General features: G+C 46.7%; 1 protein-coding gene across 1 annotated transcript; it reads right to left on the reverse strand.

Moving 5' to 3' along the window:
- Positions 1-2,847: 2,847 nt before the first annotated feature.
- C8B (complement C8 beta chain) lies at positions 2,848-20,003 on the reverse strand (the record flags this gene model as incomplete). Its single annotated transcript, XM_039711822.1, has 12 exons — positions 2,848-3,438; positions 4,809-4,877; positions 6,750-6,903; positions 8,999-9,162; positions 9,793-9,921; positions 11,672-11,912; positions 13,239-13,436; positions 14,061-14,193; positions 16,307-16,448; positions 17,105-17,246; positions 18,289-18,430; positions 19,777-20,003. Coding segments are annotated over 12 exons (1,893 nt in total), but the record flags the coding sequence as incomplete, so codon positions are not given.
- Between the last annotated feature and the right edge of the window lie 447 nt (positions 20,004-20,450).

Genomic DNA, 20,450 nt, shown 5'->3' on the forward strand with positions numbered 1-20,450 from the left:
AGAAAATAGGGAATGATTGATGACAATACACCTGAGGTTGCAAGGTGTAGGCTCCAGATAACCAGCTAACAGAAGAGGAGATAAGGGCAGTGCTTGAGACAGAGCTGTTTTCTACCTCAGGGTCAATGTCACATCAGCTGCCCCAACGCCTGCATCCCTCTGAGCCTGGCAGTTCAGAGCAGGCAAAAATTTCCTGGCAGGAGCAGCTCAAAAATTGTTGCCTTGGCTTTTTATAAAGTGGAATGCACAGGAGCAGGCAGATACAAAACCCTTAATCCCACCAAAAAAAACCTGAAATAAAAGAAATTCCACGTTCTGGTGAGTTTGGGGAGGGAATGGTGTTGGTGGTGCTGCCCTATTGTGTCCACCACAGTGGGACCTGTGGTGCTGTACTACAAATAAGTAAAAATATTGGTTTAAAATGGCAATAATTACTGTATTCAATGCTATTTTTTTGATTTACAGAAACAGGAGGTATTAAAATGGGATCTAGAAGGAAGATAAATCTGCAGGCATGATTTGACCTGAAATCTGGCAGCTGTGCTGGGTGCTCACTGGGCTCTTCAGCCACCAGGGCAAAACCAGGAGCTGGAAATCCAGGGACTGCTAATACCTCTGCATGGCCTCTCTGGGTTGCTTTCAACAGAACAGCTCAATGTGGGAGAGAACCAGGGCAGGAACAACTACATCCATGTGGAAGTGGGAGGAACAGCAGCATGGTAAAGCAATGCAGCAATAGAGAGTTTGCAAATCCCCAGCTGCAGCCTGGACGAGGTTCCAGCCTCACAGGTGAAGTGTCTGTGTGATATGACACCACAGGGAGCACATGAATGCAGGCTGGAAAGCAGTCCAGCTTCCCACTGCTGATGGAGATGTTAGAGAGGCAAGATTCCAGCTGGTTTTGTCCTGGGAAAGCTGGATGAGGCAATCAGAACCCACCTGGAATACCCTCCTGGGAGCTCCCAAAGCCAGGATACCCCAGCAGCAACATCTTCAAGCAGGGAGGTGCAAATAAATAACAGCCTCTCCATGTTTATCCTCTTCTTTTCCTCATGAAAATTGTGAAAACACAACATGGAATGCAGGAGAGGACTATCTTAACCAGGGGAACAGGCTGGAGCAGCAGAAGCAGTGCTGAACATGAGCACAGCCCTCACACCAGGGTTATTAATCTGAACTTACACGGGGAGGGACAGTTAGGAACACCAGTAAAAGATGGTACCAAAATTTAATGCCAACCAAAATGAAACAATAAAAGCTTCAGCATAGTATGTTTTATTACCCTCCAGGTTATAATAAATCATTAGTTAGGTGAATCAAAGCACAAAATCACAAGGACAAGATAAAGTTATGTCCTTTATGAGAGGTTTCTAAGCCTACAGGTTGAATATTCAGCTACTGCTGAACTCATACTTCAGTCAGACTATCCTGATGATCTTGATGACTGTCAATCCTCTCTTCCATCAAAAAAAACCCCAAAAAAACAAATATACAAACTCAGGTACTGTCACCACTTTAAAGAATCTGTGTTTTTCTGGTTTGGGAACAACCAAGTCAGGTCACTGCACTTGGCTGTCCTTGTCACAGCAGTGGAGAGAGGCACCACTGCTGTGTTTAACCAGCTTGATGATCAGGAAAGGTGGTTAAATTTACAAAAGCCACTTGACTCATCTGAGAAATGTCCTTAATCAGATTACACCGGTGATTCTCAGGAAGGGCAGGAATGACACTGCAGTTTGTGTCCTCAGAGGTGAGCCATGCTCAGGGTCCTCCCCTCCAGAGCTTCTACAGAGCCCTAAAAAACCCCTGGAGGAATACCCTCCCTCACACAAGCAATGTGACCTCTTTGACCATGACCCAAAAAGGATTCTCTTGGCAAATTTCCACCACACAAAAGATATTGCAGCTACACAGTGGAAAAGGGAAATGTTTTGGGTTGGCAGCTAAATGATGAAGGCCATAATGAGCACAGAGCCCTCTTGTTTTACATATGCAATGTGCTCTGCCTTTCTTAAAGCTGTCACAGGAGCCCCGTGGATGAGTGTGGAGGCGGCATGAGGGCTACAACTAAATGCATGTTCCATTGTTGAGATGTCAGGGAGCCTGAGCTGCTCTCACAGGAATTGCATTCAGACAACGTCAGTCTGAAAGGAAAGGAAGGGAAGATACCAGCCCACCATCACCAGCACTGCTAAAAATCCCTCAGAAGAAGAGTTTGACCTTGCAGATGTTAGAAGACTCACAGCACTCATGAACAGCTTTGCACTGGTGGAATTGCCTTTTGGAGCAAAGCTGTGGCTGGTTATTTCACAGCAGGCCCAACCAAATGCATTTGCAAAAATCATTTACCACCAGCAAAGCTGCAGGAGGCAAGCCCCTGGAACATGACATGGTGCACAGTGCTGTAAAGCTCCTCTGTTGTTAGGCATGGACTGTGATGCACAGCCCCAGGAATGGTAACAAAAGGCAAACCAGTTTGTCTCTTTTCATAGTGAACTCTCTCCACGTCAGATGTCCCACCCTGGGTGGACCCAGCAGCAGCTGGAACGCTGGATTTCATGGGATCAGAATTGTTAACCACAGCTTGTCTGGGGCAAACGCAGCTACTAAAGGCTGAAGACCTCAGGGGATGTGCAGACAGCTTTTTCAAAATGTTCTGTTTGTCCCACAGAAGCTGTGGCTGCCCCTGGATCCCTGGAAGTGTCCAGGGCCAGGCTGGACAGAGCTTGGAGCAGCCTGGGATAGTGGAAGGTGTTCCTGCCATGGCAGGGGTGGGAACAGTAGAATAAATTGGGAAAGCAGGGCAGTGAGGCACAGTGGCTCTAAATGTCACATCAGATACTGCTGTGCTCATTGAGATTTAGGCTTTAATGTGCTGGATTTTGCTCCACACGACACAGCTGCCTTCACAGGAGCTGGGCATCAGTGCACACCCTGCTGCACGTGAGATCAAAGTGTCTCCTCTTATCTCAAAGGAACCTTCACCAACACGACAGTACAATTTGAAATCATGCAGCTACCAAATGCAGACAGAGATAAAGCTTGTCTCATTTAGCCCACTGCAATAAAGACAGGGAAAAGGCAAAATATTGAGGTAAGTAAGCACATTCAATCCCACGGGATAACTGCACATCCAAAGGTGTGGCTCCTAACACCCTCCCAGCTCCCAGTGCCTCCTGAAATGTTTCTGATTGGGATGAGACCACGGGCAGAGCCAGGCCAGCTCAGAAAGCCAGTGAGGTGATGTCTTCCCAAGCAGGTTTGTGTGAGTCCCTGCTGACTCCTCCTAGCAAGGAGCTGTCTCAGAGTCTGGCCCTGAGCAGGAGGAGCCACCATGCTGTGGGGCAGGGTTGTTGCACTGTCGCCTTCTCGTCCTCTGACCTCCTGAACACGGGGACCAGCTGGCCCAGCACCCCCAGTTTCCACTGACAGCAGCATCTGGAAAAGAAACAACAACAAGGCTGGAAAGGAGCACCAGAAACAAGCAGCTCTTTCCTTGGGAAGGGCTGTCAGCTCCCGTGAATTGTGTTTGAATAGAAACAGCTCTGCCCCTGTCCACGTCACTAACAATACATTGGAGTCATTAACAATGAGGGATTGTTTCAGAGGTGTTAATTCTCTGTTCAGCATTTCTGGTGTTTGTTCAAACTACACTTCAGGTAGACATGAAAGGGGGGAAAAGGCAATTAGCTTTATATTTACTTGAAGGATGTTTCTCTCTCTTTCTTAGTCCAAGCCTAGCTAGGAAACAGACCAACTAAACTTGTCTCAGCCACATTTGAAGGTAGTAGGGGCTGTGTTAGCACTTCAGTGAACAACAGCTTGACTATTCAGCTTTCCCTCCATTGCTTTTCCTATTACACTGATTCTTCTGGACCCTGAGCACGTGAGTGACATAAATTCAAAATACTGAGAATCACAGAGGCAACACATAAAAGGAGGAAATGGGAGCAAGAAATGAAGTTATAGTGTTGACAAATGGATGGATGTGAGCTTTGGGAGGGTTGGATGTGACTATGAGTGTGAAAAACAGACTGAAGTAAGGTGTCAGTGACTCCACCATTCAAGGCTCCATGGACTGCCTTAGAAATACCCAAAAACTGCCCCCCTGTTCAGTGAAATTTTGGCTTAAAGTGCATTTCAGCCTGGCTCAGTTTGGACACAGCCATGCAGAATGAGTACTGGGTAAGGCTGTAAACAAAGCCAGTGATAAATGCAGTGCATCAAATCGTGGGTTGGTGCCAGAGCTCTGGGTGCCTGGGATCTGGTATTATTTAGCATCTAAATTAATGAGCTGGAAGAAGTAAACAAAATGATTAAATTCATAGATGATCCTAAACTAGAAGGAGCTAAGAACATCAGTCAGGAGACAGCAGAGACATAAAGTGACCAAGAAGCATTAATAAATGCTTCAAAACAGCGTAATAAGATTTTAAGATTAAAATGCATGGTAGCATATCTGGGGGAGAACAGTTTGCAACATGCTGGCTTTATCAAAGGGAAAAACTTAGGAACAGAGCTGCTTCCTAAGGAGGAGACCTGAGGCTTTCCAGGGATTGTGAACCGGGCAGGAATTCCTATTTTGATCCAATTGCAAGGCACGTACATGCAAAAATAAACCCACCTCCTCAAGAGGGCACAGCAATTCAGAAGAGGGCAGGGCAGATACATCTGTCCCCTTTGCAGGGGCCCAGCTGGGTGCACTGGGCAGACTAGGGACAGCCAGGGCTGGCATCAGCCCCCATCCATCAGCTGCCACTCCTGGACACCCCTAGCACAGCTGGGATTGTCTCCTGGGTGCCTCTCACCTCTGCTCCTGCTGATCTCACAGGCGGTGCCGCTGTGGCCGAGGGGACACAAGCACTCACACTCTGTTCCTGGAAGCAAGCACAGCACAGATGGGGGGAATTACACACCTGGAGCCACATTTCCCAGCAGGCTTCCACTTCTCCCCAGCACTTCATCTTCTGGGAGCAAGGGACAGTGGGTGAAATGTCATCATTTTTCTCCAGTGCTGAAGGGATCAATAGGAATAAACAGGGGAGCTGTGACTGCCCTGCACCTCTCTCACCTCCCCAGACATTTGTTCCTGCCCTGCAGCTCAACCTCACACTCACTGCTGCAATTCCACAAGCCAGGGGAGCACAGAGTCCTCCTGCTCTTCTGCAAAAGAGATCACAGAATCCTGGAATGGTTTGGGTTGGGAGGGACCCCAAAGCTCATCTCATCCCATCTCTTGCCATGGCAGGGACACCTTCCACTGTCCCAGGCTGCTCCAAGCCCTGTCCAGCCTGGCCTTGGGCACTTCCAGGGATCCAGGGGCAGCCACAGCTTCTCTGGGCATCCTGTGCCAGGGCCTCCCACCCTTACAGCCAGGAATTCCCTCCCAACATCTCATCTGGTCCTGCCTTCCCTGTGGCCTCCTCTGGACTCACTCCAGCAGCTCCTTTTAGCATTTGGGGTTTCAGACCTGGACACAGCACTGCGGGTGCAGAGAGCTCTTGGTAAAGCTGATAAGAAACAAATTGCAGCAACTAGGACAGGAATATCCTAACTTGGCTTTGTGGCAGAGGAAAAGCCCAACATCCCTGCTCTGGCTGCCCAGGGATGTGCATCCCATGTCAGAAAGCTGGAGAAGAGTTCCCACTTAGGAAAATACATGGTCATTTAAAACCTTTGCTGAGGAGATCTTAAATTAAATACGAACCTGGACTCAGCTCCTACAAAGTTATTTAAACAAAGGTCACCATAAGACAAATGCTTGAAGTGCTACAATCAGCTGCTGGTACCTGAAGTGATCGTTTCTACATTAGATACAATTTGATGATAACAATTCTCATCAGGACTTTTGCAGATGCAGATTGGAATTAGGCACTTGACAAAATGGTCCCTTTGTTAGAAGCTCTCATCACATCATATATCTCTTGTTTAGGCAGAGCAGTTTTCATTCAATTCATTTTTCCCCTTCATTTTTTAAATCACAGCCTGCTTACAGAGGAGGACAGCTTCTATCAGAAACAGGGGGAGGTGGTGATCACTGTGCTTGGCACTTATATGGGGCTTTTCATCTTCAAAACCCTTTTACAAACACTAATTAATGCTGAGACAGTAGTCACTTCTCCAGGAGGATGGAAGCAATCTTAAAAGGAGGAGACTTAAAGATGTCAAGGATTTTTTTTTTAATTAATAACTGAGAAGTAACAAATTCTTCTGTAAAACTGATACAGATAATGGTCACTCCCATGACAAAGACACATCCCTTGACTTTACTGTCTTTACTTACCAGTAAGGACTCTACAAACACAGCAACTTTAAAAACACAGAGTAAATTCCCTGATAAAGAAATGACTGGAAAAACTGAACAGCAACTTGCTTGCCACATGTTCCCCACGAATTCCCAACTAATTTCCTTATCTCTCTCTGCAACGTCTTGAAAGGGGCTGGGCTCTTTCTCCAGGCAGCACTGACAGAACCAGAGGACACAGCCTCAAGCTGTGCCAAGGGAAATAAAGATTGGAATAAATTCTGAGATTCTTTATCTTATTAAAGTTCTGGAATGGCTGCCCTGGGAGGGGGTGCAGTCCTCATCCCTGGGTGTGTTTAACAAAGCCTGGATGTGGCACTGGGTGCCAGGGTTGAGTTGGGGTGTTTGGGCTAGGTTGGACTCGATGATCTTGAAGGTCTCTTCCAAACAAGTGATTCTGTGAATTCAGTCAAGAGGGGAGGAAGGAGGAGCAGGACCCCAGTACCTCTCAGGAAGGGGATGCCATTCCCGTGGCACGGAGCACAGCGACAGGAGCTGCTCTCCAGCTGGAACTCCTCCAGAGCCCGGCGCAGATTCTCCTTTATTTTCATGGAATCAGCCACATCAGAAGGAGTCACCAGCTCATACAGTGGCTCTACCTAAAGGGAGGGGAGAAACTGCATTAATTCCCAGTTAATTCCCATGCATTTGTTCCCATGAACATCCCAAGGCTCGGTGGAGGCACAGCTGGAGGGGGAAATGGAGGCTGTGTGGCACAAACTCCAGGTTTCCCATTGCTATTTGCTAAAACCTTGTGAACAACAAGGCCACAATGTCAGGAATACTCCCAGGAATGCTCCCCTCAGTTTCCAACACAAGAGGAGTAACAAAATTTTTTGTGTAACAAAGCAGAGCAGCGAACCTGTTGGATAAGAAACAGCCTAAGTTGCACAGGAGTTTCATTAAACCCTTTCTCATCCATTTTTCTGGTACAGACATTTTTAGATCAGATTTGCAAAACTTATATTTTCTGAGTGAGCACTTTGATTTTAAAACCATCCCCTAAAAACCATCCACAAAAATCTCCTCCTCCAGCCCCCCAGCATAGCCAGAGGCACCAGTCACAGGGATTCACATCAGCACTTCCACCTTCACCACTCCTGCATTTCAAGGCAGGTGTTTATCCTTATGGAGCCCAGACAAGGGTTTCATTGCCTTCCAGAAGGGAGAGGATTTATCTCCACCTGCAGATGGGGTCAGGGAGAGAAGACAAGGGTGTGCACAGCACAGAGAATGTGCAGAACCAAGGAGACTTTGGCTCACTCATTTATTTTCCTCCTGAGAACAAGGGAAAGTTAAAGTGGGGTGGCAGTACTGCCAGTCACCCATTACTGCCTGTGGGATGATAATCCCATGAGTCATCAGAGGATCCATCCCAAATTCCCATCCTCACTGCAGGGATGCTGCCATGCAGCCCACACGCAGGAAGCATCAAAGATCACCCTCCTGCCAACACAGGCTCAAACTACAACACCTAAAGAATGTTCCAATAATAATAATAAAAAATCCTCATTTCCTGCTGCTGTACATCCACTCTTCATCAATTACCTGTGATCCATACTTTGCTTTTTGAATTCAGACCATACAAATGAGGAAATACACTAAGAGTGACCTGCCAAGTCCCTCCAGCAGATGATTTATGAACTGATTTGCTTTAGTTTTCCCTAACTAAGCATTCTTGGGCTGACATTTAGTCACACTCCGCTGGTACTTTTGATCTTCCAGCCCCACAGGGATATTGGTATGGAAATGAAGATACCAAATCCAAATTACATCCGCCTGAGGTTTTTCACTGGGCAGCCTGGTCAGTGATGCCAGGCAAGACAAAGAGTACCTCAGTTCCTCATGGGAGGTTTTTCTGTGTGGGGGATTTGGTGCAGAGGGCTGCATTTCTCTTGTCTCCTGCCCTGAGACCTTCCAGTGCATTTCTGGAGGGTCAATCCACAGCACAGCAGGGGCTGCAGCAAGTGCCAGACAGGCACTGGCTGTATCTCCAAATTACTCATTTTTGCTTGCTTCACTTTTTTGGAATCTACCTCTTTCTCGAGAAACAACCCCCTTTTACAAATGTAAAGATTTTTGTCTAAAATTAAATTTTACAATGAAAAACAGCTATAAATTAACTTCCACCTCCTGTTTAGAAGGATGTTCTCTTGCACCTTTGTACTATTCACTCATTTTGACATTAAAGATGATGAGGCAGAACTGCTGCACACTTCTGCTTGCTTTTTTGCATTTCCAAAACTCTCCAGGGATCAAAAATCCTTCAAAGCCTATCTCCCATTTTTAAGGTTCAGCTAAGCTGCACAAACATCCAGGCATGCACAATGAACCACCTGAAAGAATGGTCACTGGTGCTCACAGAAGTTGATAAACATCAAGGAAAATAGAAAGTCCTTATAAAATATATGCTGCCAGATACAATTTTTGGTATACATTGGTAAAACAGAAGGTGATCATCTGAATTGCCTGGCGGGCAGCAAGAAATGACATCTGCCCAGCCAATTAAAGCAGTTTACTTTGTGTATTTCCAACCACAGTCCCTTTAAAGCATCCCACCTTTGCATTTCTGAATACTCACTTAGAGAAGCTGCACAATAAGGTCTGTTATTCCTGTTTTGTTTTGATTGTTTTGTTTTTTTTTCTCTAAATCCTGTTTATTTAAACACAGAGTTCTCCAAGGAGCTGCAGTACCTTCAGCTTGATGATCTCAGGGTTGTACTGCACAGCATCTCCCCACTGCTGCATGAGCTGGGCTGTGGGCAGGTCCTTGTGGGCCAGGGTGGTGATGTCTTCACTCGCTCCTCCACGGACCAGCACCAGGAAATCCTCCACAAACTGCTTCCTAGCAGTGCTGTCTGCAAAATGCACTCAGAGAAGTTTCCAGCTCTGCCCACTGGGCTGGAGCTATCAGCTGACACCAAAAACTCTCCCGTGCAGGACCCACCCCACCCAGGGGGGAAGGAAAAAGGCCACAGGTGCTGCTCACCTGCTTTCCTGCAAATGTACCCTGTGTCCCTCCTGCTCCCCTGCAGGAATTCCCCACCCTGCACCCTGCATCCCTCCCCTAAATTCTGGTTTTAAGCTCACAGGTCCTTCCACAGCCCCATGCTCCTCACCACCAGGAATATTCCCTGTTCTCCCCCATGGATTTCTAGGTTCACCTCCCTCCTGTGCACAACCCAGCTTCTCACGTCCCCAGAGGCTCCCACAACACCATCCCCTTCCTGTTTTCCCCACCAGGATGCTGGGTGTCCCTGCTGAGAGGTGGGGGTTGATATTTAACACAGAGCTGGCCATGGGGTGATGGTTCATCATCTCCTTGGGATGCTGAGCAGGTATTTACTCTCTACACAGAAAATCTTGGAAAAACCCCAAGCTCTGAGGTATTTCCCCCTCTGTGGGGCAATATTTCAGGCAGGCAAGATGACAAAGCCTTCCTTTCACCATGACAAAGAAATGAAATGGCAGAAGTGTTTCATGCTTACCTCCAATCTCTTTCAAAAGGGCATTACAGCCAGCTAAATCTACTCCAAGCCCCACAGAGAATTTAACAAGATTCACAGCAATGTTAAAGCCCTTCTGTGCACATTTCTGGACATCACTCAGAGAATAACCTTAAATACACAAAAAGTGTAGGGTTTTAATACAACTGTTTCATGTTTTATGTCCACGTACACAGAAAATGAGAGTTGATAAGTATTTTTGCTTTAGGAAAAGAAAAGAAACATATGATGAAGAAGGTTATTTTTTGGGTTTTTTTTCTGGATACTTAACAGAGTTATATGAAATGAAATCTCTATGTTTTACAGAACTCAGTAGCCAAGAGGAAATGAGAGGTAAATGCTGGAAGAGGAGGATTTTAGTCTCCCACCCAGCTGCACTGGGTTAAGCAGAGCTGCAGTGGGTGGGAACACAGAGGATGTCTAAGTACAGACTACCCACCACCCCTCCCCATCCCCAGAATTCCTTTAGGAAGAATAGATGAAATAGCTTTTCCTCCTTTTACCAGCTCACATCTCCAATCGTCTGCTGCCAGAAGAGCCTTAAGTGCTATATGGAAATTTAGATTGGATATCAGGTAACATTTATTCACCAAAAGGGTCATCAAGCCCTGGAAGAGGTTCCCCAGGGCAAGGTGGAGTCACCAATCCAGAGGGATTCGTGGGACATGTGGATGTGGCACTTGGGGACATGGATTGGTGTTGGCCTTGGCAGTGCTGGGGGATCAGCTGGACTCCCTGATCTCAGAGAGCTTTTCCAGCCTGAAGGATTCCCTGATTCTAAGATGTGGCAGACTGGATTCTGTGTGGGTGCAGAGCAAGTACCAACCATGTCACACAGGGCAGAACACCAGGTCTGCAAAAGAAAATTTCAGTTCCAGCAGAGACAGTACAAATATAATGAGGGATTTGAAGGGGAAAACCTGAATTCTCAGACTGGACCTAAAGAACTCTGCTGAGAACTTACAGCCCAGTTCAGGACTTGTGTGAAAATGTTGTTATTGCTGTAGGATCCTGATCTGGGTCAGGAGACACTGAGCATTTTGATGCAAACAATAACACACTTTAGTTCAAACAAACATGGCTTGTGATGGGCCCACAGCAACAGCTGACAAATTGGGAAACTCTGTTGGAATCTGAATACCTGAAATGTGAATCTAAATTCTGTCCCTCTCTCTGACTGCAGGGTAAGGAACTTCCCACACAGCAGAAGAACAGACAAGCAGAGTATTACACAAAGCAGAGCCCAGAAAATGCCTCTGCAAACAGACAGCAGAGCAGTTCCTCACTCCCCTGCCAATGAATAAATAATTGAGAGTGCAGCTATTGATTAATGTCACACTGCTCGCTCTGTCCTACACAACAATCATCATTTCTCACAACAAAGGGAGCCAGAGCCAAAGAGCAGGAGCAATGTCAGGCACAAGAGTCACCCAGCAAATTATTTACTGTTTCCTACATGCTGGAAAAGCTCTCGAGGCTAAAGGTGTTCCAAGACTGCCATTTGAAAGGCAGTAGAATAAGAACTTGGGTGAAGCTTTTCAAAGCTAACAGAAGTGTTAAGATCCACGATTCTCATTCATCTCAACATCTTGTCAGCCTCTAAAACGTGTTGTCTAAAATGCTTGCCACAGGGCTTTGTGAAGTAAATCCAGCCCATGACGCTGAGCACGCTTTGAAAACCTCTTTATTCGCTGCCAAGAAGCACCTCTACTCCCACATTTCCTGCAGGATTTCTTTGAGATGCTGTTGACCCCTTCTCCCATCATCTCCCTCTCAGACCTGAGCCATCCCTTTGTGCCTCACAGAGGTTTTCCCACCCAAAATCTGTCCCAAAGCTCCTCCCCAAACCACCTGCACGTACCCGCCTTGCGGAGCTCGTCGCTGTTCATGACCAAGGTGTACTCGTAGATGCCTCCAACAGTGGCCTCCTGGATGAAGTGTGTCCCAAAATCCCTGAGCAGCTCCCGGTACTCCCCGTAGCTGTACTCCGCGGGGAGCCGCCGCAGCCGCCGCAGGAACTCGTGGTGCAGCATCAGGGCCCGGGGCTTCAGCTTGTAAACACCAACAGCCAGCTCAGAACGGGCGTGCAGGAACTTGCTGGACTGCGGGAAAGGCGGGAGAAGCCAGGAGGAGGGAGGGATGTCATTCTCATGGCAGTGGGAATTTGTTGTTTGCAGTTAAACCATCGGCGCTGGGCGGGATTTCTTGATTTCACAGTTTCCAACTGGAAATCTCCTAACTATTTTTCATCTCCTAAAAAAACCTCCACTTTTTTTTCAAAAGCAGAACTTTCAGTAGTAAAAGTTCCTGAGAGTCAGGCCATGACTGGGACACAGGAAAAGGCAGGGTCCAGGTTCTGCTGTGGCACACCCAGAATGCAAGGACACCTCAGCATCCTGCAGGACTGCTTTACCCCTAATGAAACTTCACCTCTCACAAGCTCCCCCCTGAAAAATTCTGACGTCTGAAATCAGGATTTGCATGGGAAATGGTCACTCTCTGGCTCAGCCAGATTCATATTTCACAGACTACGCCCTTATGAAAACAGAAAGAAGAAAACACAAACACACACACACTCTCTCTCACACATACTTATATGGCTCTCTGTAGATATGTAAACATGGATAATTTTTTTCTCTCCCCTTTCTGGTATCAAAGTCTGGAACAGAAAATGTCTTCCATTGTGTTCAAAGGATTTAGTGTTCAGTTGTCTGGGCCAGCAGGGCAAGCACATCAGGGAGGGATCATTACAGAACATTGCAGCTTAAATAATAAATTCAGGACTTAATATTTGCTTTCTTTATGGGTATCTGTTGCAAATGCTTCTCATCAACTTCTGATCTGGTTGTGAGAAATTCACTTTGCAGGAAGCAAATGCAAGGAATACTTTGCCATTCCTGAATACACTTTATACTGAAAGGAGACACAGATTGGTGATAGTATTACACCACTGATATGAGCTACCTTTGTTTATGGCAATAACAGATGAAAAAATAAAAGAAAACAATGATGGCAGTCGTAGGAGTTACAGATTCAAGTTGAACAGGCTTTTCAGTTTCAATTTTTCACCACAAGCATTCAAAGGTGGATGCCCAGCAGGGCAGTGGACAGACCACACTGAGACTCAGAGAAAATCCACAGCTGGAAGGGACCCTCAAGCATCACTGAGTCCTCTCCACAAGTTGTGACTGATTTCAAAGGCCAAGCAGCCCAGATCCTGGCTGAGAGCTGAATGGAAAAGCTCCTGGATGCTGCAAACACAAAGGAAGGCTTTGTGGGGGTAGCAAAGACTTCAACAAATGGCAGAATCCAGTTGGGGAAAGGATTTGATTTATCCCAGTCCTGGCTGCTGACCTGAGAGGAGCCTCAAACCAACACACACACACACACACACACACTTACAGTTAATGTAAAAAGGCAGTGCTTACACTTGAAGAAAATCTTTTAATCCTCTGCATGAACTTCTTGAACCTCATGTCATTTGAACTGTAACCAAGTTGAAACACTTTTGGTATTTTTATCCCCACACTGAAGCTTGACTGCGTAGCTTTTGCCTTCAGGACACTGCTTTCATAATTTGAGTAGGAGTCATATTCAGTCATTGTAAATTCATATTTGCCTTTGGTCTAAACAGAAAGGAAAAACAACACGTCTCATTTCCTGCACAGTGATTGTACACCTGAAGCGTGGGGAAGGAATGCAGACACAAATATACTTGTGAATTAATGCTTGCACTTTGAAGATGAAAAGCCTTGTATAATTGCAAAGCACTATTATTATTAACACAGGTACTTCAAGAATACTTGATTTACAGCAGCAGGAAAGCTCCTATCTCCTCCATACTGCAAGGTCCTCAGGCTTTCACTTAATATGTCAATCTTATGCAAAGAATGTGAAATCTTAAACACAGGCATCAATTAAAGTATAAATTCTAAAAAGAAAAGGTTTCCTAGTGGGCAGCACTCAAAAACATCATGCCATCAGAAGCACTAAGGTCAAATATATGATTTTTGAGATACAGCTTTGATGCATGACAGGAACAAGTTTTCACACAAAGCCTGTGGTGTGTTCCACATTGTGGAGTGTGTGGGGAGTGAGGATGTTCTAGAATAGGGTAAAAATCAGCCTGATCCCACTGGGTGTCAAGAATTTTGTGATTTTTTTACAAAATGACCCAGCAATGAAGCTTTGGGCACTAGATCCACTGGAATATGTGTGTGAGTTTCTTTGCAGGCACATCAGGCACGCACCTCTAGTGTGTAGCTTTCCACGTTGTAGGGCTTCCTGAACCTGGTGTCTGTGATGTAATGGGGAGAACATCCCCCAGCATAGTACCTGTGATCAAGGACCAACCCCTCCAAGCTGTTGGTGAAGATATTCAACCTGCAGGTGAAGCAGAACAGCAACATTTTATGGTACCATCAATTCAGAGCTAAACACTGAATGTCTTGGCTGAGAAAATCAAAATATTGTTTTATTTGGCCACAGGCTCTTTGTTTCACACTTCTTTATTCTGAAACCCCAAAAGAAAGCTTGGCCTCTTTCACTGCCCAACCAGTCCAGGTGCTGCAGAAGGACCTGACTAATAAGAAAGCAAAAGACAGAGTTGAATTTTGACACTTGATGAATATAGATGGCAATTTTCATCCCAGGTGCTGCAGAAGGACCTGACTAATGAGAAAGCAAAAGAGTTGAATTTTGACACTTGATGAATATAGATGGCAATTTTCATCCCCCAGCTGTGAATGACACCAGTGTTACTGCCACCAGCACTGGCAGTAAAAAACCCTCTGGCTTTTCCTGGAACTCTCCAGGAAGAGCAGAACAAACTGGATCAGCCAAACCCCCACCAGGCTGCTCACCCTGAGCACCCCCAGATATCCACAGCACCCATCAGACCCTTCAAAGCCAGGTCTGCCAACCCATGCCATCAATCCACACTGATTTTTTAATTACCACTTCTTTATTCTGGTTTATCAGCCAAAATCTTTGCCAGGTTGGCCCAGGGGCAACCAGAGGTCAGTAGATCACAGTAAAAATTGTTGGGGAACCCCGGCAGGGAACAAGAAAAGAGGTACTCAAGCAAGAGCTCAACTAATTCTTGAAAGGACAGGGAGTTTTCCTTGGATTTCAGTAGATGATGGACAGAAACCTTTACCAGTCTGCTCTAAGGAAGGATGCAGCACTGCAGTTTGTGGAGATGAGGAGATTAAACCCCATCACTGACTTTTCCCATTGCTGCTGGTGCAGTGAAACTTCATTTAAAAAAACCCACAAAAAACTATCAGTGCTCCAGGCCTCTGCTGGATCTGTCTCTCCTGATTTTGGGGAGAGAGGCTTGCATGATAATGACACTGAAGCTGTAAAAGAATTAACTCTAATTTTAGAATAATCTGGAAAAAAAAGGGAAGTCCACTAAAAGCAAATTACTGAGCAATTGTAGCTTCAAAGAGATGAGAAGCATGTTCCTATAATTGTCCAACATTATTTTTAATTTTGATTAAACTCAGAAGTACAAAGCATTAGCAATGACATGTGCAGAAGCCATATCTCCAGAGAATAATGAGAAAATTATATTTTTTTCTTGCAATATGATTTTCCTTTTTCTTTTTTTTTAATGTAAAAAGCAATTTTTTCCCTGCAGAGCAAGAAAAAAACCCCTCTTTTCACACAGTCTGATCTTATAGAAAGTTGTCACAATCTTAGCCTGCAAAAGCAGAATCAATTCAGACTTAGATTTTAATCCCCACAGAGCTGCTAATGTGCAGGTTTACCCTACCCCACTCATACAAAGCACAAAACTTCCACCACCTCTCAGTGTCATGGAAGAAATCAAAGGAATTTGAACACCTTTCCCCCTCCCCACCAAACCAATACAGGGTGTAAGAATACAAACCCAAGATTAATGATTTGGGTTAGGAGGGACCTTTAAAGGTCATTTAGTCCCATCCGCTGCCATGTCAGGGACACCTTCCACCATCCCAGGTTGTTCCAAGCCCTGTCCAGCCTGGCCTTGGGCACTTCCAGGGATCCAGGGGCAGCCACAGCTGCTCTGGGCACCCTGTGCCAGGGCCTGCCCACCCTCACAGGAGAGAATTTATTCCCAATACCCCATCTAACCCTGTCCTCTGGCAATGGGAAGCCATTCCCCCCCTGTCCTGTCCCTCCAGGCCCTTGTAAATCACCTCTCTCCATCTTTTCTTGTTCACTCCTTCAGGTGAAAGGCTGCAATGGGGTCACCCCAGAGCCTTCTCTTCTCCAGGCTGAACAACCACAATTCTCTCAGCCTTTCCTCTTAGCAGAACTGCTCCATCTCTCTGACATTCTCTGGATTTGCTCCACCAGGTCAGTGTCCCCCAGGACTGGGGGACATTTGGATCAGACTCCTGGATACAGCAACTGCTCCAGCTTTTCTCTGTTCAGTGTCTGTCTGAAGTCACATCAGATCATGCTCAGCCTCAAGTAAGAGAGCAGCTCACCAAAGTCACAGCCTTACCCTTTTGCCAGGTTCTCTATTCCCCAATACTCTTCCATCTTCTGCTCACATTTCCTGAACACTTTTTTGCAGTTTTTCTCATCTGACTGGTCCCCACAGTCGTCATCCCCATTGCAGAGCAGCCTCCGTGCAATGCATCTCTCTAGGATGGAAGGGGAAAGTCATCCATAAAACAACCTGTGATCACACTCCCTGACATGGAGACTAGGAGCAAAACAGAAAATTCCTGGAATGAATGATTCAAATCTAGCTGGAAAATAAAAAATCTTCTCTATTTGCATGGATCCCCAAAGTTCATCTGCTCAGTTTCACTCAAAAGCTTCATAACCTTGCTCATCTTAGGAAAAACCCACAATAACTAAAACTGAAAGAAATGTATAGAATGGTTTTGGTTTTTTGTTTTGAGAGAACAAACATGCTGTTTCAGCAGGCCTGGTACATGGTATTATTTTCTTTCTCTCTGTCCCCATGTCCACAATTACTGAGTGTTTTCAGTCTCACCAAAGCACTGGAAGATGCAGAGCAGAGGTTTTTCCTTTGCCCCATCTCAGGTGCAGAGCTCCTGTTGCTGTCCCTTGTGCTACAGATTTTGCTGATATAACCAGGTTATAATTTCCTCTTTGGAGGTTCTAAAGATGGCTAAGAGACTCACTGACACAAACGCAAGCACGGAAGGAGCCAGGTCAATTCCTGGCATCCCTCTGGCCCAGCAAACTCCTGCAGAAGCACAAAGTTCAGCACAGTGGCATCAGAAGTGACACCCAAGTACCTGAGCAGCACCAGCCCCCAAATCCTCACCTGTAACTGCACACACAAAGCCATCACAGCGAGCTCTGCTCCTGCAAGGACTGCTTGTGACACACTCCTCAGCTTCCCTGTCAGAGCCATCACAGGGATCTCCACTGAACTGAGAGGGCTGTTCCAGGCGGGCAAATCTGTACTGTGATGAAATAAAAAATATTGACTCAAGTGCACAGAAATGGTGAATTTTACGCTTCTCTGGTTGAAAAACAAACTTTGTGTCGCCAGGATCTGATCTAAGCGCGCTCTGTCATATTAAAAGAGAAAAGTGTCAGCACAGAAGTGTGAAGTTGGTAATTTGCCTCGTTTCAAAGGTTTCTGATCTGCGACAGTTTTAATTTTACTGAGAAAGGGTTGAGGATTGGGAGGGATGAAGGAAAGTTTGCTTTTCTTTGACAGTTTGTTTAAATGAGCCTGACAGTGCAGTGCGGGACTTTGTGAGAGTAAGGAAGGATCCAGTTCCTTCTCCTCTCTTTCAATTAGTGCTGGTAACGACATCCCTTGTTATTTTCTGTCAGTGTATTTACTTGCCCCTCTGTATCATTAGGTATTTTTTTCCGCCCACAACACTGCTGTGAAGCAGTCAATTACTCCATCCAATATGTTAGCCCTCCTTTTTTCCCCAGCTTCTGAGATTAACTCTTTGATACGAAGCTCCACTCTCCCCCCAACTCCCATCACTGGTTATTTCTGCTTAAGCCTGGGAACAGCTTCTCCAACTTGTTAGCAGAGGTCTCTCTAGCAATGGGGATTTTGCTCTTCACGCTGTTGGGATCATTACTTTCATTTGATGGGGCTTCTCGGGTGGAAAATGCTGGCTGGCAGACAAGAAAAAGCATCTTAATCCTGAGAGGCACCGAGTGTCTCCAGGTCCCAGAGGGGACCATTAGTGGGGAAGGTGCCTCGCACTGATGCTGGAAGGACAGGACTCTGTTGGAAATTCCCTGCAAAGCCTGGCTGTACACCTTCTCAGCGAGGCACCCTGAAAAGCACTGGAATTACTGGGAGTGGTCAGCTGAAGAGCTAAAAGCCACCTGAAAGCAAAACCCATGGTCTCACCTGTACAGGGATTTCCTTGGCAGCCCCCCTCAGTTTGCCCAACCCCACAGACAAAAAGGACATGGCTCGAGGGAGGTCCCACCTCCTGGTTTCTCAGCGGTCCCCAGAGCACAGACACTCACCCTTTTCCTCTGGCAGGGGTCACACTTGCTCCAGGAGGACCAGAAGGAGAGGATGCAGTCGCGGGGCTGTGGTGGGGCACTCACGGAGCGGGCGTGCCTGCCCCCGGCCACGCTGCCACCGGGGCTTGGGGACTCCTGGCCACTGTGTCCAACAACACGAGAGCTTCAGGCTGTGGAACTGTGAGCTCTGAGGACCTGGCCCCTCAGCCTATGCCTGTGTGAAACCTCACACCAAGGAGAACTAACACTCATCACGCTTTGTATGCAACCTCTGGATTGCAGTCCTCATCCTGATGGCATTCATTCCACTGGCACTGATTCTGTAAAAACCTGGTCCACTCTCCAGTGCCAACATGGGAAACTAAACCCATGGTCCACCAATCTGGGCTTCTCCTCAAGCTGTGCAAGCAGTAAAACCTTCACCACCAGCCCTCGCTCTGTGGCTCCAAGGTCAGATACCTCCATGATGAACATCAGCCCCAAGAAAAGGCCTGGCATGCACTCAGCATTTCTTAAAACCAGGCTTAAGTGTCTCTCTTTGCCCAGCAGCCCATCTTCCCCCAAGCTGGCCAAAGCCACTGGTTTTTGTCTACTTTCAGTTCATGAGTAATTCATCCATTAATACCCTCCAGCCCAGTAACAAACCTGAACCCCAAGTGTGAGCCTTTACTGCTCACCCCAGCCACTCTCACTCCCTCATGTGACAGCTGTCTCCAAGGTTTCCACAATGGCACAGCTAAAATGCTGCCTCCTCTTTTGGTGGATTCAGGATTTCTGATTAAATCCTTGTCCCAGACAAATGCTCCCTTGTTGCACCTCCTTCAAGTGGGGAGCTTTAGTAAAATGTTGACAATTAGTTTCTTTTCACACCCAGTTTGACAAGGAAACTACCACAGCGATGCTCCCAGTTCTTCCACCCCAACAAGGAACAGCATCAGCTGAAGCTTTAAGTATGATTTAGTGCCTGGCATGGGGTTCCCATTATAGCATATTAAAAATCAACGGAATAAAGGAATTACAAAACCTCATCAGCTTGCTGAGGCATGAAATCAAAGCTCAAAGTTCAGAGAACAGTGTGAAAATAGAGTTAGATTGGAAAGATTACAAGATGTAGTTCTCTGAAACAGCAAAGTCTATTACAGCAGCAGAGAAAGGAACAGCTCTCAGCCACATTCTCAAGGAAACAACCCCCTGTGTGCCCAGCTCTCTGTGGGGCAGCCAGCATGGAAGGGGGCTGCATGTTCAACCAATTCCACGTTACAACACGAGCGTGGCAATTTGTCAGCTCCAATTTATCACCAGGATTGCTCCTCTGGAGGCAGAAACGCTGCTGCCCTACGCTCACTTCCAAACGACGCATTTGCCATTCATTAGAGATGCAGAAATCACTCGCGACAGCAATTACAGCCCCTACAACACCCAAGCCTGCGCTGATGCTGATGGTTTCTCTGTCATCTGGAGCATGTGGCTCCAGAAACTCTCACTCACCCAAAGGCACGAGCAGCGTGGGCGCCCAGCACGGCGCAGAGCAGCAGCAGCAGCTGGACGCGCATCGCTCCGAGGTGCTGCTGGACTCCCACACCACCAACACCCCCACCCCGCCTGCCGTGGGGGCTTGAACAGGGTTCAAGCAGAAACACAGGAGCTGCAGAGCTGCTCTGTAAACAGCAGATGACCCAGCTCCTGGCAGGCTCACAAGGTAAACGCTGCGGTGGTTAGCACACGGCTTTCCCCAGGCGAGCAAAGCTCTGCCTAGGAGCAATCTGCACCTTCCTTTGTAATGCTCCTTTCAAGGGACTGGGAAAATGAATATTTCAACAAGCGAAACATATTTGAGTCTTGGCAAGAAGGAAGTGATAAGTAAACTCAAGGCTGCTTTCTAGGAAGAGAGTGCAGAATCATTTATTTATTGCTGCTTTTCATGTCTGTCTTCCAGAGGAAGGTCAGACACGAGACACAAGCACTTATTCCCATGCCTCAGGGAAAGCCTTTTCCCTCAGAGTGCCCTTCCCTGTCTCTCCTGCTGCTGGGGAGGACAAGAGCCCCAGCCCTGGCTGGGCCATGCCACAGAGATTCTCTGCTCCACATCCCCAGAGTCTTGTGCCCATGAAAGCAGGACCTGTCAGGTATCAAATGTAATGTCTTGGTGTTTTCCTGCTGCC

Source organism: Passer montanus, unplaced genomic scaffold (genome assembly GCF_014805655.1).
Source record: "Passer montanus isolate IOZ18808 unplaced genomic scaffold, ASM1480565v1 scaffold25, whole genome shotgun sequence".
NCBI lineage: Eukaryota > Metazoa > Chordata > Aves > Passeriformes > Passeridae > Passer > Passer montanus.